Source organism: Chiloscyllium plagiosum, unplaced genomic scaffold (genome assembly GCF_037043375.1).
Source record: "Chiloscyllium plagiosum isolate Xiang-an unplaced genomic scaffold, Cpla_swu_hap1 HiC_scaffold_14, whole genome shotgun sequence".
Taxonomy (NCBI): Eukaryota; Metazoa; Chordata; class Chondrichthyes; order Orectolobiformes; family Hemiscylliidae; genus Chiloscyllium; species Chiloscyllium plagiosum.
In genome coordinates this window covers 36,679,971-36,698,948 of record NW_028270152.1, presented here as the reverse complement: position 1 = coordinate 36,698,948, position 18,978 = coordinate 36,679,971, and the positions used below count along the sequence as shown (strand labels likewise).

At 39.4% G+C, this 18,978-nt stretch overlaps 1 protein-coding gene across 3 annotated transcripts in view; it reads right to left on the bottom strand.

The window, feature by feature from the left end:
• The window catches only part of cacna2d3a (calcium voltage-gated channel auxiliary subunit alpha2delta 3a), a 953,727-nt gene that overhangs the window by 311,410 nt on the left and 623,339 nt on the right, over positions 1-18,978 (bottom strand). For all 3 annotated transcript variants that reach the window (XM_087994307.1, XM_087994306.1, XM_087994308.1), the window contains 3 exons: positions 17,987-18,058; positions 17,530-17,610; positions 13,234-13,308 (listed from right to left, as the gene is read on the bottom strand). In XM_087994307.1, the coding sequence (XP_087850433.1) occupies positions 13,234-13,308; positions 17,530-17,610; positions 17,987-18,058 (228 nt within the window). The remainder of the gene's footprint in view (positions 1-13,233; positions 13,309-17,529; positions 17,611-17,986; positions 18,059-18,978) is intronic.

Genomic DNA, 18,978 nt, shown 5'->3' with positions numbered 1-18,978 from the left:
CCAGAAACAAATAATGTTTGTATTGGGTCATTTTAATTTCTGTATAAACTGGGAGATGCAAAGCAGCTCAAGTAATAAAAACAATTAATTTTTAAAATATCTCAGGAAAGACTTTTAGAATAGTATATTGTAGAACTGATGCATGAGCAGGCCAATACATTTAGTGTTGACAACAAACCAGGGTCATTCAAAACTCTGGCATGGACACCAAGAAACTACAATCTCATGAATCAATTGCTCATGTTCTTTTGTGAAGAATACAGAGGATAGAGTCTTCTGCTCCTGAAAAGTAAATTTTTAGGTGGGGGGGAAGAAAATCAAGTGAGTTGGAGTAGGAAACATTGCTGTCACCTTCACACTTCAGCAACACATTTCCTGTTCTGCCACCAAATACGACAGTTAAATAAGTACTTACTGTCCACTTAAGGTTACCCAACTATAACTGCGACAATTAACCCAATTTGAGGTGTGTGAAAAGACTGGCAGCCTTTCTGATATCATCCAAGGAACAGGAGAATCAACATTTCAGGGAAGGGCTTTTGCCTGAAACATCGATTTTCCTGCTCTTGGATGCTGCCTGGCCTGCTATGCTTTTTCAGCACCGCACTCTCGACTCTAATCTCCAGCATCTGCAGTCCTCACTTTCGCTTAGCCTTTCTGACAGAGCAGCTTACCTATTTTTTGTTTTTGGGAGACTGGGCAGGGTCTCAATCTGCCTTAATCTGCCCCAGATGCTGACAGGACTGGGGAGGGACAGGGATTGTGAGACATCAAAGGTTCGCTACTGGAAGCTTACCTCTCTCCTCCTGTGAGCTCCACCCAAGGTACCCTAACAAAATACCTCTGTGCTGACTGCTCCTGGAATTCTGAGTGGTTGTGCTGCCAGAAGCTGAGGTCTCTGACATGTTGCTACAACTCACAGAGGCTGCTGGCCACTGACTGACTAGCATCTTCAGGAAGGGTAGAAGACTGCTGTCCCAGGAAGTGATCCCAGATGAAAGCTGATTCAGTAACCACTGAAGTAGCTCACAAATACAAGGTCTCGTCCTCATGATGGTGGTGATGGTGGTGGTGGACATAAGGATGGTGGGAATGACCTGTCTACCTTTCATACCTGCTACCACAGATCATAGGCAAAGGATTCCAGCTTGATCTGTGATAAGGTTTTGGTGTTTAAAATGATAACAGTATTTGATGTAAAAAAAATTATTTTCACTGGTAGGGATATCAAGGTTGGTGTGCAGCAATAGAATTTTGCCAAAAGACTTGCCATTCAAATGTACGGAAGGACCAGATGTTGCTGTAGATACACAATAAAGAACCATTAAACATGGCAGAATATATATCTGGGTTTGTCCATTCCATTGTGTCAGTGAATTTTTAACAGCATAATCAGTTTGAGCTATTGTGAAGAAAACTCTCTGGAGCTGAAAATTGACTCAGTAGCCTGCGACATCAGCTGCCATCAGCAAATGGTTCTTAAGTTCCCAATCACCCGTTATCCATTAGCCGGAGTTTAGTCCTGATGATAGAGACAAGAATGTCAGCTTGACACTCTTGAGACCCGTGATTTCTGGGTCTTCGGGGGGTAGTTATTTGTAATGATGACAATATTTCTCTGCCCTTGGACCTTAACTTGCTCAACTAATATTTTCCTTGTAAAGACTACATCTTCCTACTTTTTCATTATTTTGAATTGTGGTTGAAAATGGGAAAAAAAATTAAACTAAGGACTAAAGGAGGAGTTGCTGCATCTTTAAAAAGAACTGAGTGGAACTCATTGTGAGTTATGTTTACACATTTTCTTCAAGCAGTAAGGGAAGGGATCTAAGATGCCACAGTACAGAAGTGTATGTTGCAGGAGAGAGACTTATCCAGCTATGGACTGCTGATTGGCTTTTGCAGTTGGGACCAATTATGGATACCATAAGTCATCAGCATAGTGACAATTCTCTGATTGGATTCTGAGCAAGAGAATCACTTTGTGTAGTGACACAAAAGGAGGAGAAATCTCCAGAATACATAAGACCTCCCTCTCTGCAGTGAAATAACATTAGCCTGGTAGACAGTTAGATGTTCTCTCCTGCCAGTTGCAATAAGTAGTTGCCTCTAACTGGGAGCTAAAAGATTTTACAATTAGCATGTCAACCTTCCTGTACCTTCTGCAATTATTTGGAAGAATCCAGAAATAAGGAGATTATGGAATGGTATGTCCTGAGAAGCAAAAAAGGACATGTTGTCAGATCCTGTGAACTGATGGTATTGAACTGTATTGCTCAGTAGTATTTCTTTCACCAATAACACCCATGTTTGTTCAGTTGTCTGTGTTGGTCTGTATAAGTATCTCTGAATTTAAGAAAGTGGTTAGTGTTTCTAATAATAGTGATGTTGATTAATTATATTTTTGCCTGTAGTTACAATTGATTTATTTGTATTTAATTATATTTCTTAAGGGAAGAAACCTGGTCAGTGTTTTCTCAGACTGTCAGACCAATAAATTGGGAAATTTGAGTAGCTTAGTTAAGTTCTTAACTTTCGTGATGACCCTGGGAATAAAGGAGGTTGAGTATCAGTGCAATTTACCAAGTGGGTCAGGAAAGAGACTGGGAAGCTAGAACTTGCTTTCGCATAATATTAATCAGATCATCAATCTTAAATACAGGTGAAAGCAAATTATCCTATCAAGGTTAAAACAATTTGGCTGCACTGAACATGCAGATAATGTGTATCAAAATGACCATCAAATAAATTGAAAATGAATTTTGTGACAATTAAATGGGCAGAAAGGGGAAAGGCCACACAATTGGGTTTCTTAGCACCTCCGCTTTCAGCTCCACTGAAGTGACGAAAATTGAAATTTGGCAGCGTGTCTCCTCCCATTAACTTCCAGCCATTTGTGCCAATTGTCAGCGTTTATGGTCAATAGAGCAGGAATGCAGAGTGGGCCAATTCTGATCTCAGCCAGATTCAAACTCTAATGTGACACACAACCTGTCAATTTGGACTTTGCTTGTTCTGTTAGCATCTTCTCTGAAACATGCAAAGTCTATATGTTCAGCTGTACAAGAAACTCCCCCATTAGTATTATTAAAGAGATCATTAGGAAACTTTTAGGTGAGCTTTTTTTATGTTTCTTTTACCTTGACAGTTAGTGGAAGTACTGTACTCAATATTGATGGAGGAGTTCATAAAACAGAGTGTCAATGACTGAGTTGAATTAATGCAGTAATCCAGTGATCCAGGTAATAATGAGTTTAAATTCAATAAAACAAGTCTGGAATTAAAAGTTTAATAATGAAACCATTGTCATAAGAACCATCTAGTTCACTAATGCCCTTTATTGAAAGAAATCCATTGTCCTTACCTGAATTTTACTACATGTGAAACCAGATTGATAGTGGTTGACTCTTAACTGCCCTTTAGAATGACTGAACAAGTCACTCAACTATAAAATTTCAAAGGAATATAGCCAGTAACAACCCATCTCACTTAGCAACTGGAAATGACAATGGCATATACAGCCCTGTTAACTTTGCAAATTTCTTCTTGCTAAGATTTGAATGCTAGTGCCAACATTGCATAAGATGAACCAAGCAACAACCTAAGAAAAAAATGAATGAGATGCAACTGGCCAGTTCCTTTAAGCAGATGCACAGAATCACATTCTAAAGAAAATGCCCTGACATCAACAAGTTTTTGCATGCATTAGTGGCTTCAGCTACAATTCTTGTGCCTGTTAAATTACAGATCATGGAGTCTGCTTAAAGGAACTGGCCAGTTGCATCTCGTTCATTCTTCTCTTCTTTTGATTTATCCCTTAACTCTGTTTGTTTACTTTTCTGTCTATGGGTGAGTGGGGGCTAGAATCAAAGAAGATTGGTTGAAATCATAGGCTTTCATTAGATTACCCTGCTGTTTAACTTTGCTCTGATAATGCTACTGTAGATTTACTAAATGCTAATTCTCATATTTAAGCCACAAACGAGATGTCTGGTGGTGTAGTGGACAATGACAAAAGTTACCTCCGAGGATAATGGGACCTTGGTCAGATGGGCTAATGGGCCAATGTGAGGTGCTGCATTTCGGAAAGGCAAGACTTGTACACTTAATGGTAAAATCCTGGGGAGTGTTGCTGAACAAAGAGACCTTGGAGTGCAGGTTCATAGCTCCTTGAAGGTGGAGTCATAAATAGTTAGGATAGTGAAGGAGGCGTTTGGTATGCTTTCCTTTATTGGTCAGAGTATTGAGTACAAAAGTTGGGAGGTCATATTGCGGCTGTACAGGACATTGGTTAGGCCACTTTTGGAATACTGCATGCAATTATGGTCTCCCTGCTATAGGAAGGATGTTGTGAAACTTGAAAGGGTTCAGAAAAGATTTACAATGATGTTGCCTGGGTTGGATAGTTTGAGCTATAGGGAAAGGCTGAATAGGCTGGGGCTATTTTCCCTGGAGCTTCAGAGGCTGAGGGGTGACTTTATAAAGGGTTATAAAATCATGAGAGGTATGGATAGGGTAAACAGACAATGTCTTTTCCCTGGGATAGGGGAGTCCAAAACTGGAGGACATAGGTTTAAGGTGAAAGGCAAAAGATTTAAAAGGGACCTAAGGGTCAACGTTTTCATGCTACGGGTGCTGCAATTTTGGAATGAGCTGCCAAAGGAAATGGTTGAGGTTTGTATAATTACAACACTTAAAAGGCATCTGAATGGGTAGATGAATAAGAATGGGTAAGAGAGATATGGGTCAAATGCTGGCAAATTGGATTAGATTTATTTAGAATATCTGGTTGGCATGGACGAGTTGGACCCAAGGGTCTGCTTCCCTCCTGTACATCTCTATGAATCGAAGACTGTATGATCTTGTTTATTCAAAAAAACCTGATACTGATAATTCAAAAAGTCTGAAACACTGGGATTGATTTTGAGGGTCACTGAATGTTATAATTTTACTATGTTGTGAATACAGGGATACAGACATTGATTTGATTTCGCTGTCTGCCTCTGTGTCCAGCCCAGTGGACAGTATTCTATCACATTCTGCTTTTGCACTTTGTAGATCCTGGACAGGTTTTGGGGAGTCAGGAGATAAGCTACTCAGTGTAGTATTCCAAGCCTTTGACCACTCTAACCAAATGGCTATTCCAGTTCAGTTTCTGAGCAATGGTAACCCGCAAGATGTTAATAATGAGGGATACAAAGAGGACATTGAATGTCAAGCAGTGATGGTTCGATCATCACTGATTGGAGATGGTTATTGTCTGGCGTTTGTATGATGTGAATGTCGATCTCAGGGATGATGCCATTGTCACTGTCTTCGATAAAAGAGAAAATATGGACCATGGGAACTATAGAGAAAACTTTTTACTCTCTGTTGCCAGGAAGATCAACGTCCGAATCCTCACTCGGCACCTTTTCCTATTCTCTGAGGAAATCCTTCCTGAAGGCCAGTGTGACTTCTAACCAAACTGTGGAACTATGAACATGATTTTCACTGGTCAGTAACTCCAAGAGAAATGCCAGGAACAACACCAACTATCTCTCTACATGGAGATGGTTGCAAATGCTTCAGCCTTATTTTTTGCACTGATGTGTTGGGCTCCCCCATCGTTGAGGATGAGGATATTTGTGGAGCTACCTCCTCCAGTAAACTGTTCAATTATCCACCACCATTCATGACTGGATGTAGACGAACAACAGAGTTGATCTCTGGCTTGATGGTAATGGTAGAGAGGTGGAATGCTGAGCCATGAGGTTGCAGATTGTGCTGGAGTACAATTCTGCTATGTTGATGGTCTACAGTACCTCATGGATGCCCAGACTTGACTTGCTCAATCTGTTCAAAGTCTGTCCTATTTTGCATGGTGATACTGTCATACAACAAGATGCAAGAAGTTATCAATGGGAAGGCAGGAATTTGTCTCCACAAGGACTCTGTATCTTACCGATACTGTCACGCACAGATATATTTGCAGCCAGCAGATTGGTATGGATTAGGTCAGTTTGATCAGTAGTGCTGCTGCTGAACCACTCATTAAAATCCCTCAACCAGAGTACATTTGCACCCTTGCCACACTCAGTGTTTCCTCCAGAGGAGTACTGATTCATCAGCTAACAGAGGATGGTACGAGGTAATCACCTGGTTTCCATACCTGTGGTTGACCCGATGCAATAAGACTTTGCAGGATCTGGAGTAAATGTTGAGGACTCACAGGGCAATTTCCTCCCAAATGTATACCACAGTGCTACCACCCCTGCTGGGTCTGTCCTGCCAATACGACATATCATACTGATCAACAGTAATGTCTTTGACAGTTATTTCTGGTGTTTACATCAATGTCAGGTAGTCTGTCCAGTTTCATTCCTTTCTTTTGAGAGTTCGTAGTGATTGGTACAACTGAGTGCCTTGCTATGCCAGTGCAGAGGGCAGTTCAGAGTCAACCAATCACCGTGGGTCTGGAGTCAAGTGGAGGCCAGACAAGATGAGGATGGCAGATTTCCTTCCCTGAAGGACATTAAGGTTCTTCCTAAAAAGTGAAGGTGGTTTCATGGTCATGACTCCATAATTCCAGATAGTTATTGAATTCAAATTCCACCATCCACCATGGCAGGATTCAAACCTAGGTCCCCAAAATATCACCTGACTTTCTGGATTAACAGATTAGCAATAATATCACTAGGTTATTGCCTCTCTACATGGCAAAGCTACAATACAAACTGCTTGTGTGCTACACAGTAAATGCAGCAACTGATAGAGTTAATTCCATAGCCAGCAGATTATATTACGTAATTTCAGAAGCTTTTAAGTTTTCTTGCTTTTACTCTCACCCACCCTCCCCAAACATGACTGTCATCTTCTTTGTGCTAACTCGTGCCTCATGTTTATCAGCTCATGGTTCTCTCATACCCTTCATGCTAATGCTATGCTAATTCAGGCTTCCCCATCAGCCATAACTCCTCATAACATCCATATCAACTCCATAGTTACTTACACAGTATACTCCCAGCAGAAACATCGGGAGCTTTGTGGAAATGGAAATGAATATGCTCTAACAATCTGATACATCTCTCATTCATACACATTTGTTAATAAAACCCATCCAAAACCTTTAAAGCAAATAAACTTCAATTCAGATCCCACAGCAAAAACATCTAATCCTTTTGAAATGGGGCAATCACATTGAGACTTGAACCATGACTGGTTATTTATTGCAGGGCTGAAAGTGGACTCACCTTCTGCAGGAATTCTCTGCAGGGTATTCCCAGCAATTACCAAAGCAATAATAAGATTGTGAGTCAGTCTCAGGGCATAGTCAAAAACCTTGGATGTGGATGTAGGAGGGAGGCAGAAGAGAGAGACAGAGAGAGGGGCAGTATCAAGCAGAAGAAGCAGGAAACCTTGAATAGTGAGCTAACAGGGGAAACAGCCATGAAGACAGCAAAGCAAAGCTTTTGCCAATGTCTGGAGAACTGATGATGGAAATTGGAGTGTCCACATAGTTGCTGGAGACCAAAGAATCTGGTAGTACATAACTTCAATGAGTCTGAGAAGCCCTGAGATAAACAAGGTACTCTTCATGATCTGAAGGGCAAGACAATTTGGCTCACACTGTTGAGGAGAATTAGCAATAGCAGTACCACAAGTGTACTGATCCCAAATCTATTTCTCTGCTGTGATCACTAAGTGTCACTTCTACTAGATACAAGGCAGCCCTGCTCCCATTGCCCTACAGACAAGTTAAAACATAGTTGACTAAGCTCTTGATGGTTTTCATTTGTGTGAACAGAGTGTTTGGACATTATCATCTTTTGCAAATAAAAAAATAATAAAAGTATTGTCACAAATGTATGATAGGTTTGGAGCTAATGGAATAAAACATCACAGTGCTGGAAAGTTTGTGCATTCCTGGTGCTCAATCTCTGTATTGCATTTTAACAGCCTCTTTAAATTGTCAATCAAATTATGAACTTATAAACCCCTGTTAAGATACTCCAGCTTGGGAAACTCAACCAAGCACTTGTAATGACATAATACCCTTAGGGAAATGTTAACAAACAGTTCCATTTCAACCACATCAACATATTTTCTGCCCTACATCAGATGGCCTGTTAATAAAAGCAGTTCAACATGTAGGTTTGCTCACTGAGCTGGACAGTTCATTTCCAGACGTTTCATCACCCTACTAGGTAACATCTTCAGTGGGCCTGCTGGTGAAGCACTGCTGCTGATTCCTGCTTTCTATTTATAAGTTATGCTAGAATCCTCACTAGTATCCTTACATACAGATAAGGAAGGACACCACTTCAACTGGGACAACACATCCATCCTAGGACAAGCCAAACAGAGACACGCATGAGAATTCCTAGAAACATGGCATTCCAACCATAACTCTGTCAACAAACACATCGTGTTAGACCTCACCTACAACCCCCTGAGAAAAATAACAGTAAATGACATCACCACAGGAAATGACATCACCAACCCAAAGAAACCCAAACATATAAATAGAAATCAGGAATCATCAGCAGTGCTTCACCCGGAGGCTCACTGAAGATGTAACCTAATTGGGTGATGAAATGTCTGGAAATGAACCTATGAGCTCAGTGAGCATACCTACATCCAGAAACTTAACATGAGCTACAAATCTTCTCAAAACTCGCTAAGCCGTTCAACAGTTTTTTCTAAGATAAGCAATCATCCAATCTGCATTTTTTATGTTCATGGAACAATATTTATAATGTTTATGGGTCAATTTGATGTGTTCCCAACTCCCAGAAGGAAAACTAAGTCTAAGAGATGGGTGTATTGAGTTGGAAAATTTACCAAGTAGAGCACTCCATCTTGCGAGCAAAAATTCAATCCCTTGTGTAGAACAAATTTGCATGTGGAATTGAATTTTCCACTGCAATTAATTTACAATTGAAATTTGCATTGATAAATAAATAAATATTGGTGTTTACAACAGAATAATGATTGATTGCCAATTATGTTTGTGACAACTGCACTGTGATCCTCTTGCAATCTGGGCACAATCACTTTCAGAGGTCATCTCTTGATGTGACTACAATACATAAATTATGGTGTGACAATGCTATTTTGAAGGCTTAGAGAATCTTAAATACTCTTGGTGTTGACAGATTACTGTGAATTGTTTGGAATAACATCAGTGCTGTAAATCTTGCTGAGTAATGATTTACTTGTCCTACCTTGATTGATATTTGGCTAAGTCATCAAATGTGATATGAATGCATTCAAGCTATTTACCAATATTTACCTTTAAAGTTGCATGAATCATGCATCTTTAACAGGCAGCTTTGGTGTTTTCCTTCTAAATGTTAACAGTTAAGGGAAATACAAACTAAAATTTGTTTGTCATTGTTCTCACTGATTTAATCAGTTTAGTAGATCCAAAACAAAAATAGCTTTATAACTGAGTCCAATCACAATTACATTTTTAGCTCAAGGTGTCCCCAAATGAAAGCCAAACCTATCTGGAATCGTCTCTATATTTTGAAAAATAATTCACGTGTTTAATGCTTCAGTCAACAATTAAAATAACAAATATTTTGATATTTGTTTCTCATATTCACACCAATATGGTGTTTCTTATTCAAGTTGGCAACTCATGACACTTAAGATGATTTTGACTATGCAGGGCTGAATTTTATAGTGAGCATTTGGTCATTACTTCATATGTAAATTTATATACATTAATTATGATCGCGATATAACAAACAACCTTGCTCTTCCTGGCTCAAGAAAAAAAATCATTTGCAAATGGATTTTAAACAATCATTGGAGCAGTTTGTAGAAGTTTATTTGAGGACTCTGATTCAGTGGTCAGTGTAATTGAGCAGTTTAAAGCATCAATTTAACAACAAATTCAAATTGAAAACCAAAGGGGTAGTAACATATAACTCACATATCATTTATTTTGCTGCATCTGCGAACACATAACTAAATAAATGTAAAATACATAAAACTGCACTTATTAACTTAGTTTTTGAAAATTTAACTTGTTTAAATGCATTTTTGTAAAACTGATAAAACCATGTAAGAGAAGTGATATCAAATATATTTCTGCTTTGATTGTGAATTTTAAAAAAAATCAGGAAATGCTTTCAATGGTAGAATGAAATTTCAGCACCAAAATTAGCACAATAACATTGATGTTGTAATTTTTAAGTTTTCCTTAAAAATCACACCTAATATTAAACCTGAAGTTTACAACTGTATATTTGCATAATAGACTATATTGGAAACTAAGCTAAAAATGTGTTGCTGGAAACGTGCAGCAGGTCAGGCAGCATCCAAGGAACAGGAGAATCGACGTTTCGGGCATAAGCCCTTCTTCAGGAATGAGGAAAGTGTGTCCAGCAGGCTAAGATAAAAGGTAGGGAGGAGGGACTTGGGGGAGGGGCGTTGGAAATGCGATAGGTGGAAGGAGGTCAAGGTGAGGGTGATAGGCCGGAGTGGGGTGGGGGTGGAGAGGTCAGGAAGAAGATTGCAGGTTAGGAAGGCGGTGCTGAGTTCGAGGGATTTGACTGAGACAAGGTGTGGGGAGGGGAAATGAGGAAACTGGAGAAATCTGAGTTCATCCCTTGTGGTTGGAGGGTTCCTAGGCGGAAGATGAGGCGCTCTTCCTCCAACCGTCGTGTTGCTATGGTCTGGCGATGGAGGAGTCCAAGGACCTGCATGTCCTTGGTGGAGTGGGAGGGGGAGTTGAAGTGTTGAGCCACAGGGTGGTTGGGTTGGTTGGTCCGGGTGTCCCAGAGGTGTTCTCTGAAACGTTCCGCAAGTAGGCGGCCTGTCTCCCCAATATAGAGGAGGCCACATCAGGTGCAGCGGATGCAATAAATGATGTGTGTGGAGTTGCAGGTGAATTTGTGGCGGATATGGAAGTATCCCTTGGGGCCTTGGAGGGAAGTAAGGGGGGAGGTGTGGGCGCAAGTTTTGCATTTCTTGCGGTTGCAGGGGAAGGTGCCGGGAGTGGAGGTTGGGTTGGTGGGGGGTGTGGACCTGACGAGGGAGTCACGGAGGGAGTGGTCTTTTCGGAACGCTGATAGGGGAGGGGAGGGAAATATATCCCTGGTGATGGGGTCCGTTTGGAGGTGGCGGAAATGACAGCGGATGATACGCTGTATATGGAGGTTGGTGGGGTGGTAGGTGAGGACCAGTGGGGTTCTGTCCTGGTGGCGGTTGGAGGGACGGGGCTCAAGGGCGGAGGAGCAGGAAGTGGAGGAGATTGGGTGGAGGGCATCGTCGACCACGTCTGGGGGGAAATTGCAGTCTTTGAAGAAGGAGGCTATCTGAGTTGTACGGTATTGGAACTGGTCCTCCTGGGAGCAGATGCAGCGGAGACGAAGGAATTGGGAATATGGGATGGTGTTTTTACAGGGGGCAGGGTGGGAGGAGGTGTAGTCTAGGTAGCTGTGGGAGTCGGTCGGTTTATAGTAAATGTCCGTGTTGATTCGGTCGCCTGAGATAGAAATGGAAAAGTCTAGGAAGGGGAGGGAGGAGTCTGAGACGGTCCAGGTGAATTTGAGGTCGGGGTGGAAGGTGTTGGTAAAGTGGATGAACTGTTCAACCTCCTCATGGGAGCACGAGGCATTGCCGATACAGTCATCGATGTAGTGGAGGAAAAGGTGGGTGGAAACTAAGACAGTATTGAATGTAAAGGTATGTAAACATATATGCTAATATATATAAAACTAGAAAATATGAAGTAATCTCAAAATAATCATACTATTTTAAAAGAATAACAATTTTCACATTAAATTTCACAATAATATAAAGCAGTTTTTAAATTCATATAGATGTGACTGTGATTACATAATTCAGCATCAGCATGACTACCAAATATGCTCCCACTGAATAATAGCTTCCAAAAAGCTTCTACAGTTTCATTGGGTTTGTTTTCATCTGTCTGAATCTTTTTAATAAGGTTTCTGCCTTTCCCAGAGGACTGAGATGGCTCTAACCAAAATTCAAAGTTTGTGAGAAGATTTGTAGCTCGGGTGCTCATTGTTGTGGTTCTGTTCGCCGAGCTGGGAATTTGTGTTGCAGATGTTTCGTCCCCTGTCGAGGTGACATCCTCAGTGCTTGGGAGCCTCCTGTGAAGTGCTTCTGTGATGTTTCCTCCGCATTTATAGTGGTTTGTCTCTGCCGCTTCCAGTTGTCAGTTCCAGCTGTCTGCTGCAGTGGCCGGTATATTGGGTCCAGGTAGATGTGCTTACTGATTGAATCTGTGGATGATTGCCATGCCTATAGGAATTCCCTGGCTGTTCTCTGTTTGGCTTGTCCTATAATAGTAGTGTTGTCCCAGTCGAATTCATATTGCTTGTCATCTGAGTGTGTGGCTACTAAGGATAGCTGGTCGTGTCGTTTCATGGCTAGTTGGTGTTCATGGATGCGGATCATTAGCTGTCTTCCTGTTTGTCCTATGTAGTGTTTTGTGCAGTCCTTGCATGGGATTTTGTACACTACATTGGTTTTGCTCATGCTGGGTATCGAGTCCTTCGTCCTGGTGAGTTCTTGTCTGAGAATGGCTGTTGGTTTGTGTGCTGTTATGAGTCCTAGTGGTCGCAGTAGTCTGGCTGTCAGTTCGGAAATGACACGACCAGCTATCCTTAGTAGCCACACACTCAGATGACAAGAAACATGAGTTCGACTGAGACAACACTACTATTATAGGACAAGCCAAACAGAGAACAGCCAGGGAATTCCTAGAGGCATGGCACTCATCCACAGATTCAATCAATAAGCACATCGACCTGGACCCAATATACCGGCCACTGCAGCGGACAGCTGGAACTGACAACCGGAAGCGGCAGATACAAATCACTATAAATTTCGGAGGAAACATCACAGAAGCGCTTCACAGGAGGCTCCCAAGTACTCAGGATGTCACCTAGACAGGGTACGAAGCGTCCGCAATACAAATTCCCAGCTCGGCGAACAGAATCTAACCAAAATCTCAATCAACATCCTCTGTGCCTACTCATCTTCCTTGAAGTCTCTGCAGTCTTTGACTCGATTGACTGCACCATCCTCTTCCAATGCTTTGGTTCAGTTATTTAGTTCAATGGGACTCTTATCTATTCAAATGTAGCTAAAGCATCTCTCATGATGGCTTGTCCTCCTCCCACTACACTATGAAGAATGCTGCTAATTCCATAAATTACATGCTCATGCTATATCAGTTCTTAATAAATCTTTAATATCGTTTCTTACCAGTGGTCTCAAATCTGGATGTGTTAAGACATAACCATTGTTTGTGATTGCAAAAGCATATCCATGAATGCCCAGCTGCAATTAAAAATATATTAAAAAGTTACTAAGAAGTTGCTACAACTAATGAAGAAACAAAATATACTCCACATTAATATTTTAAAATGTGCATTTCCAAATTGTATCAACATAATTGTTCGATTCACATCACCGCAGCCACAGACACCAGTCATTTCAGTACAAAAACTCATCTCAACCAAACAGAAATTTCAGGATTCAGATTAGATTAGATTTCCTACAGTGTGGGAACAGACCCTTCAGCCCAACAATTAATCCACCCAGACCCATTTCTCTCTGCCTAATGCACCTAACACTATGGACAATCTACCATGGACAATTCACCTGATCTGCACATCTTTGGACTATGGGAGGAAACCAGAGCACCCAGAGGAAACTCACACAGACAGAGAGAGAATGTGCAAACTCCACTCAGACAGTCACCCAAGGCTGGAATCAAACCTGGGACCCTGACACTGTGAGGCAGCAGTGCCACTATGCCACCCCATCATTTACAATGATTACTTTAGTTTGTTTGAGGACAACATTTATAAAATACATAAAGAAAAAACAAGATTTCAGTTGGCTAAATGTAGCTTATTTCCACCACTGAAAAATCTGTTCAAAATATAGTGTCTCTCAAATCATTGAGTGGAAAACCATACTATGACTGAGAAATTCCTGGATGCAGTATTGACATCAATGCCATAACTTCACCCTTGCAGCAGCAGATACTTCAGTTATCCATAGATGGAGCTTCTGCTGCACCTTATTTGAAATGACAATGGCAGAAGCACTATAATTCTAAAATAAAATTCCCATGTGCAAAAATAAGCCATTAGTTTGTGCTACAGTTTTCATTATTAATTACAATTTTTAAAAAATTAGTTGTGCTGAGTTGTCATATTTTGTGTCATTCACAGGCCTGTTATTGTGCATGCACTAATGACAACATTGCTTCACATTCAGCTGGAAGGTCTGTTTTGGTATTACATTTCACACATTCTTCCATGCAAGATCTTAATAAAATATCAGTGATTCTTTAATTCAAAGATTAGGCCATATCAAAAACTTAAACTCTGTCGACTGAGACATAAAAGAATGCAGCAACTTTCTAGGCATTCCAAGATACTTTCAGCTAATGATACATCGAATAAATGCTTCAAATATGTGCCCAGTTTAGATTAATCCAAATTCAAAATTTGGAAGCAATAATGAAGTAGTAATAGGGAATTCTTAAGTATCAAGTGATATAAAGTGGAACAGAATTTTCATAGTTCAAAAATGTAATCTTAACTCCAAGTTACGCCCACCTGATCCAGTAAGAGAAGAGGACACTTTGGGTTCAAACTGCAGACATTAATGTACAATCAAAGATGTTATGTTGATATAGGATGAGTTGAATGATTAACCTTGTAAATGGTTAAACAATTTAATCAAGTTGTGCAAGTGTTCTTCCCAGGTTTGAATGTGTACAACTAAGTTGTTGAAATAATCTACACAGTTATATATTCCAACAAAGACCTATTGCTTAATTATTGAAACATTGATGGTACAATTTTCTATCCAAATGGCATGACTTTGATTTGATAAAGCCATCTGATGTTTCCAATACTAGTGTTTCTCTGGTTCTATCAGACAATGTAACTAGAGAGCATCATTTTAATAAGTCAATTTTGGTGATGAATCAAGTGTCCAATTCTTTCGATGTAGTGCTCCAATTTTGGAATAAGATATGAGTCCAATTGTGTTACTGTATTGACTTTACAATAAACAATACATAACATTTGTTACCCATCCAGTTTTGATACCATCACAGTAGATGAGCTCCAGCTATTATGACTCAGTTCAACAATGTCATTGTCCATCATGACCCTAAATCAGTGCAGACTTGATGGGCTGAATTGCCTCTTTCCTCACTGTAGGAATTCTATAATTCTAGTCAGCCTCTCATTATCTCTTCTCCTTCAGTCTTTCTGTCTGAAGTTTCCCTGACTTTGTACAGATTTGGCATTCCATAGGTTCACATAGGATTTTACAAGAAAGTCACTGAATGTAGTCATCTTTTGGCTGTTCCAGTCGTCTTCTCTAAGAAGAAGTTGGAATTAAACGTTCAATACGTTGGCAAGATTTTGGGGTTCTGATCTATCATTGTGTCAGAGAAACATGAATTCTAAAAGTGAGGTGAATATGTTTTTGCTTTTCAATGATGTGAAGGTGTGACCTGCTTTTGTTTTAGAGGGTCAGAAAGTAATTTGAAACAGTAAGCAAAAGACAAACATTCTAAGATGTGATTGAGCTGAATGACTCATCAAGTTACTTGGTGAGATAGTTGATGCTTAATGGTGACTTCAGATTTTACCACTTAAAGAAGGAAAGGCCTAAGGCCAGAAAGTAGTGCCAGTTGAGGAGAAAACATCACACAGAAATGTGTTACTCAGCATCTTAACAGTAGTCAAAGCTTTGAGTTTATTTCTTAAGAGTTCAATGAGAAAAATTACTGAGCTATCTCTGGTATGCACCTTGGGGTGAGACAAAAATGTTATGTGCAGAAAGTCATTGAAACAAAATACTTGCAATTTCATGAGTTTAGTAAGAAATTTTAAAGTGAAGACAGGAGTTATACTTGACTGGGATTGTTTTCTGGAAATGAGACTGCTGAGAAAAAGGGCAGAATCTGCACTTTTGTTTGTTTTTGATAAGACCTCACCAAATTGTCTCTCTATATGAAAACCTAAGGTCTACTGAACCAGGTGTCAGCTGGAATCTAATTTGTCTAGTATTACCATCAGCTGGGACAAAGACATCATGAAACCACCAATAAACAAGGACAAGTATGAGAGAAATTCACATCTTTACAACAAAGCATTTAAACTCAGATGTGTATTGCTTGGTTGAATTTTGGAGGTTCCACATTAGTATGCAAGTTACCAGTAAAGAATCCTGCTTCAAACAGAAAGAAGCCAGAATCCAGAACTCACAGGTGAACAATATTTCAAAAGCTTCTTCTGAGCAGTTTTGGTTGGACACTCTTTTTTTAAGCTTATTACTGCTGTATTCAATATCACATTTTTATTACTTTTTAGAGTAGTAGGTATAACCATTCCTCTTCCTTCCATTCAACAAAAAAAACTTGTCATTTGGTTTCTTCATTCTTATCGTGTTCACTTCATATTATTTGAAGTGTAATAACCGTATTAAAATAAGAATTAAAATATTTGGTCCAATCATCTGAGAGGGAACTAAAAAAAAAGTCAATTCTTCTTACCTCATTTGGTCATAACAAATTAAAAGATCACACTCAAGTCCATAATTTATTTATTTCTGAAATATTTATCCTTATAAATGTACATTGAATTCCTTCATTTGTGAGATGCCATCTATATGCCTATATGTCTATAAATTATCTTCAATCTGATATTGAGGCAATCTATTTAAACATGAAGAGGATATTATATATTTGACAATCTTGAATTAGACAAGCTGTGTAAAGTTCTAATTTTGTGATACACAGAAATTTTGTGCTTGGTTATTCTGACAACGGGGCTAGTGATATAGTAGGTTGTGCTTATCCAGGTTTCTAGCACTTTTTCCATTACAAGGACTATGGTCTAAAAGCGGTTTTGTAGCCAAATGTTTTTGGTGAAAGTTTTTTTTAAAATTGGAGTTTTGGATGTTCATCTGGTTTCTGGCTAAAGCCATTGTGACCGCCCCACTGCTTCATATTCAGGCTCAAGCTAATATCCAAAGGGCACCTCATTATGTGATTGGATAAATGTATGAAGTTCCCAGCTGCTTTTTCAAGCACTTCTGCCACCAAACTGAAACCTTACATTTACCTACATTATAATGCAACTATCATTCATTTATGTTTGTTTGTTGGTCCAAACCTATTTTAATACTGCTTAAATCCAATGCATTTTTTGAATTTCCATATTAATGTTTAATGCAACTATTTATTAATCATCTCCACAGAAACATGGCTATAATATGTAAAAATGCAACTAAGCAGAACTCCAGTGAGGCTTTTTTGCTCCCAATCATCAGCTATGACTTTGGTGGCCAGTCAGTGGACACCTCAAAGAAACATGGCCAATTGTATTGTTTCTCCAGGATTTCTCCAAAAACGTGGCAGGAGATCATAGGCATCACACCGCAAAAACTCCACCCAGATTGTTTAGCATTTCTTTGTATCAGAACTGATATTTTCACAATTGTCAAAGGAGCTACATGTGTTCTTACCTTATATTTTGGAATAACTTTCAAAAGCTCTTTCACCGGCACATCTGTTCCGACCACACCCAGAAGAATACCTTGTGTGCGCTATTAAAATATGAAAACCATACATCTACTTACTTCCCAGAGAAAGAATCTCACTGTTTAATTTTGACAAACAATGTTTAAATATTTTGTTTATATGAACTTATTTCACTTCACTGAGCAATCCAATGCCTAACAATCTGCCTCCCCTCATTTTCTTCCTCTCACCTCAAAAAGCCACAAGTTAAATGTAGGCTGGAAAATAGGCTACCGACCTCATACAATACTTTTCTGAGCTGATGCCAACAAGTACATGAAAGCAGCCTGACCTTTTCCAGTGCTCCCCCACATTATTGAAGGTTACATTTAATCTCTGTGCCTTCTTCCCCCTCAAATATTTTCTCTATACTGTTGTCAATCACATGCAAAGCATACTCACTGTCTCATTCTTCTTGCTAAACACAGGCATTGCGATTGTCGTCATTAGAACTCGGTCAGAAACAGAAACAAGCTAAAGAATGAAGAGTACAATTAGGAGAAATCATGGTTGCTTTGAAGAAAATTAAAGTCACATTGTCCATTCCTATGATTGCTAACATGAAATAATTTTGCTTTCAGAGACCAATTCTTTAAAGCTATTTTCCCTATTCAACAGTTAATTCCTCTGTGCTGTAGCTTAATTTCTATCATATTTCCAGCTGTGAAGCAAAGGGTTTTATCAACTGAGGCTAATTTTCTCCTGAATATTGCCATAATTGGTAAGAATCACTGTTCCAGGTGATGTGATAACTGCATAACATATTTTCCACTCGGCGGTGGCTTTAGTCTCTTTTAGCTCTCAAAACAATTTCATGTTGAGTAAGTTCACCGATAGAAGTGAGGTTGTCCGTCAGAATATTAGCAAAATAAAACTTGTTTATTGCCTAATGCATACTACAATTCTACTATTGAATATAATCATTCCATATTCTCCAAGTGTAATCATACCAGTTACAAAAATGTTTAGGGACAACACAGCAAAAAATTTCAGTGACAAAATGAGAGATAGTACCAAAACAGTATGGAGAAAATTTTTCAGTTCATCAATATTTAAGTACAATGTTTGGTTAAGAAGGTAATTTATTATTAATGCATTGATAACAAAATTACATTTTAGACAAGACATTGTACAAGTCCAAATGATATAAATTTATTCTGATAGCGTTTCTAGGTTACTGAGTGTAATCTTTCCTACCATAGAAAACAGATCTAAAGCACAAATGTCACAGAACAGTAGATTTTCTTTTTATATGCAGATGCTTTCCATTTAGGAGGTTAGACTTATAAAATTATTAAAGGCTGAAAATATTATAATCTCATGCATGACTCTGCAGTGCTCTAAATCAGATTGAGTAGTTGAAGCAGAATGACAACTCTTGTAACAGAAGGTAT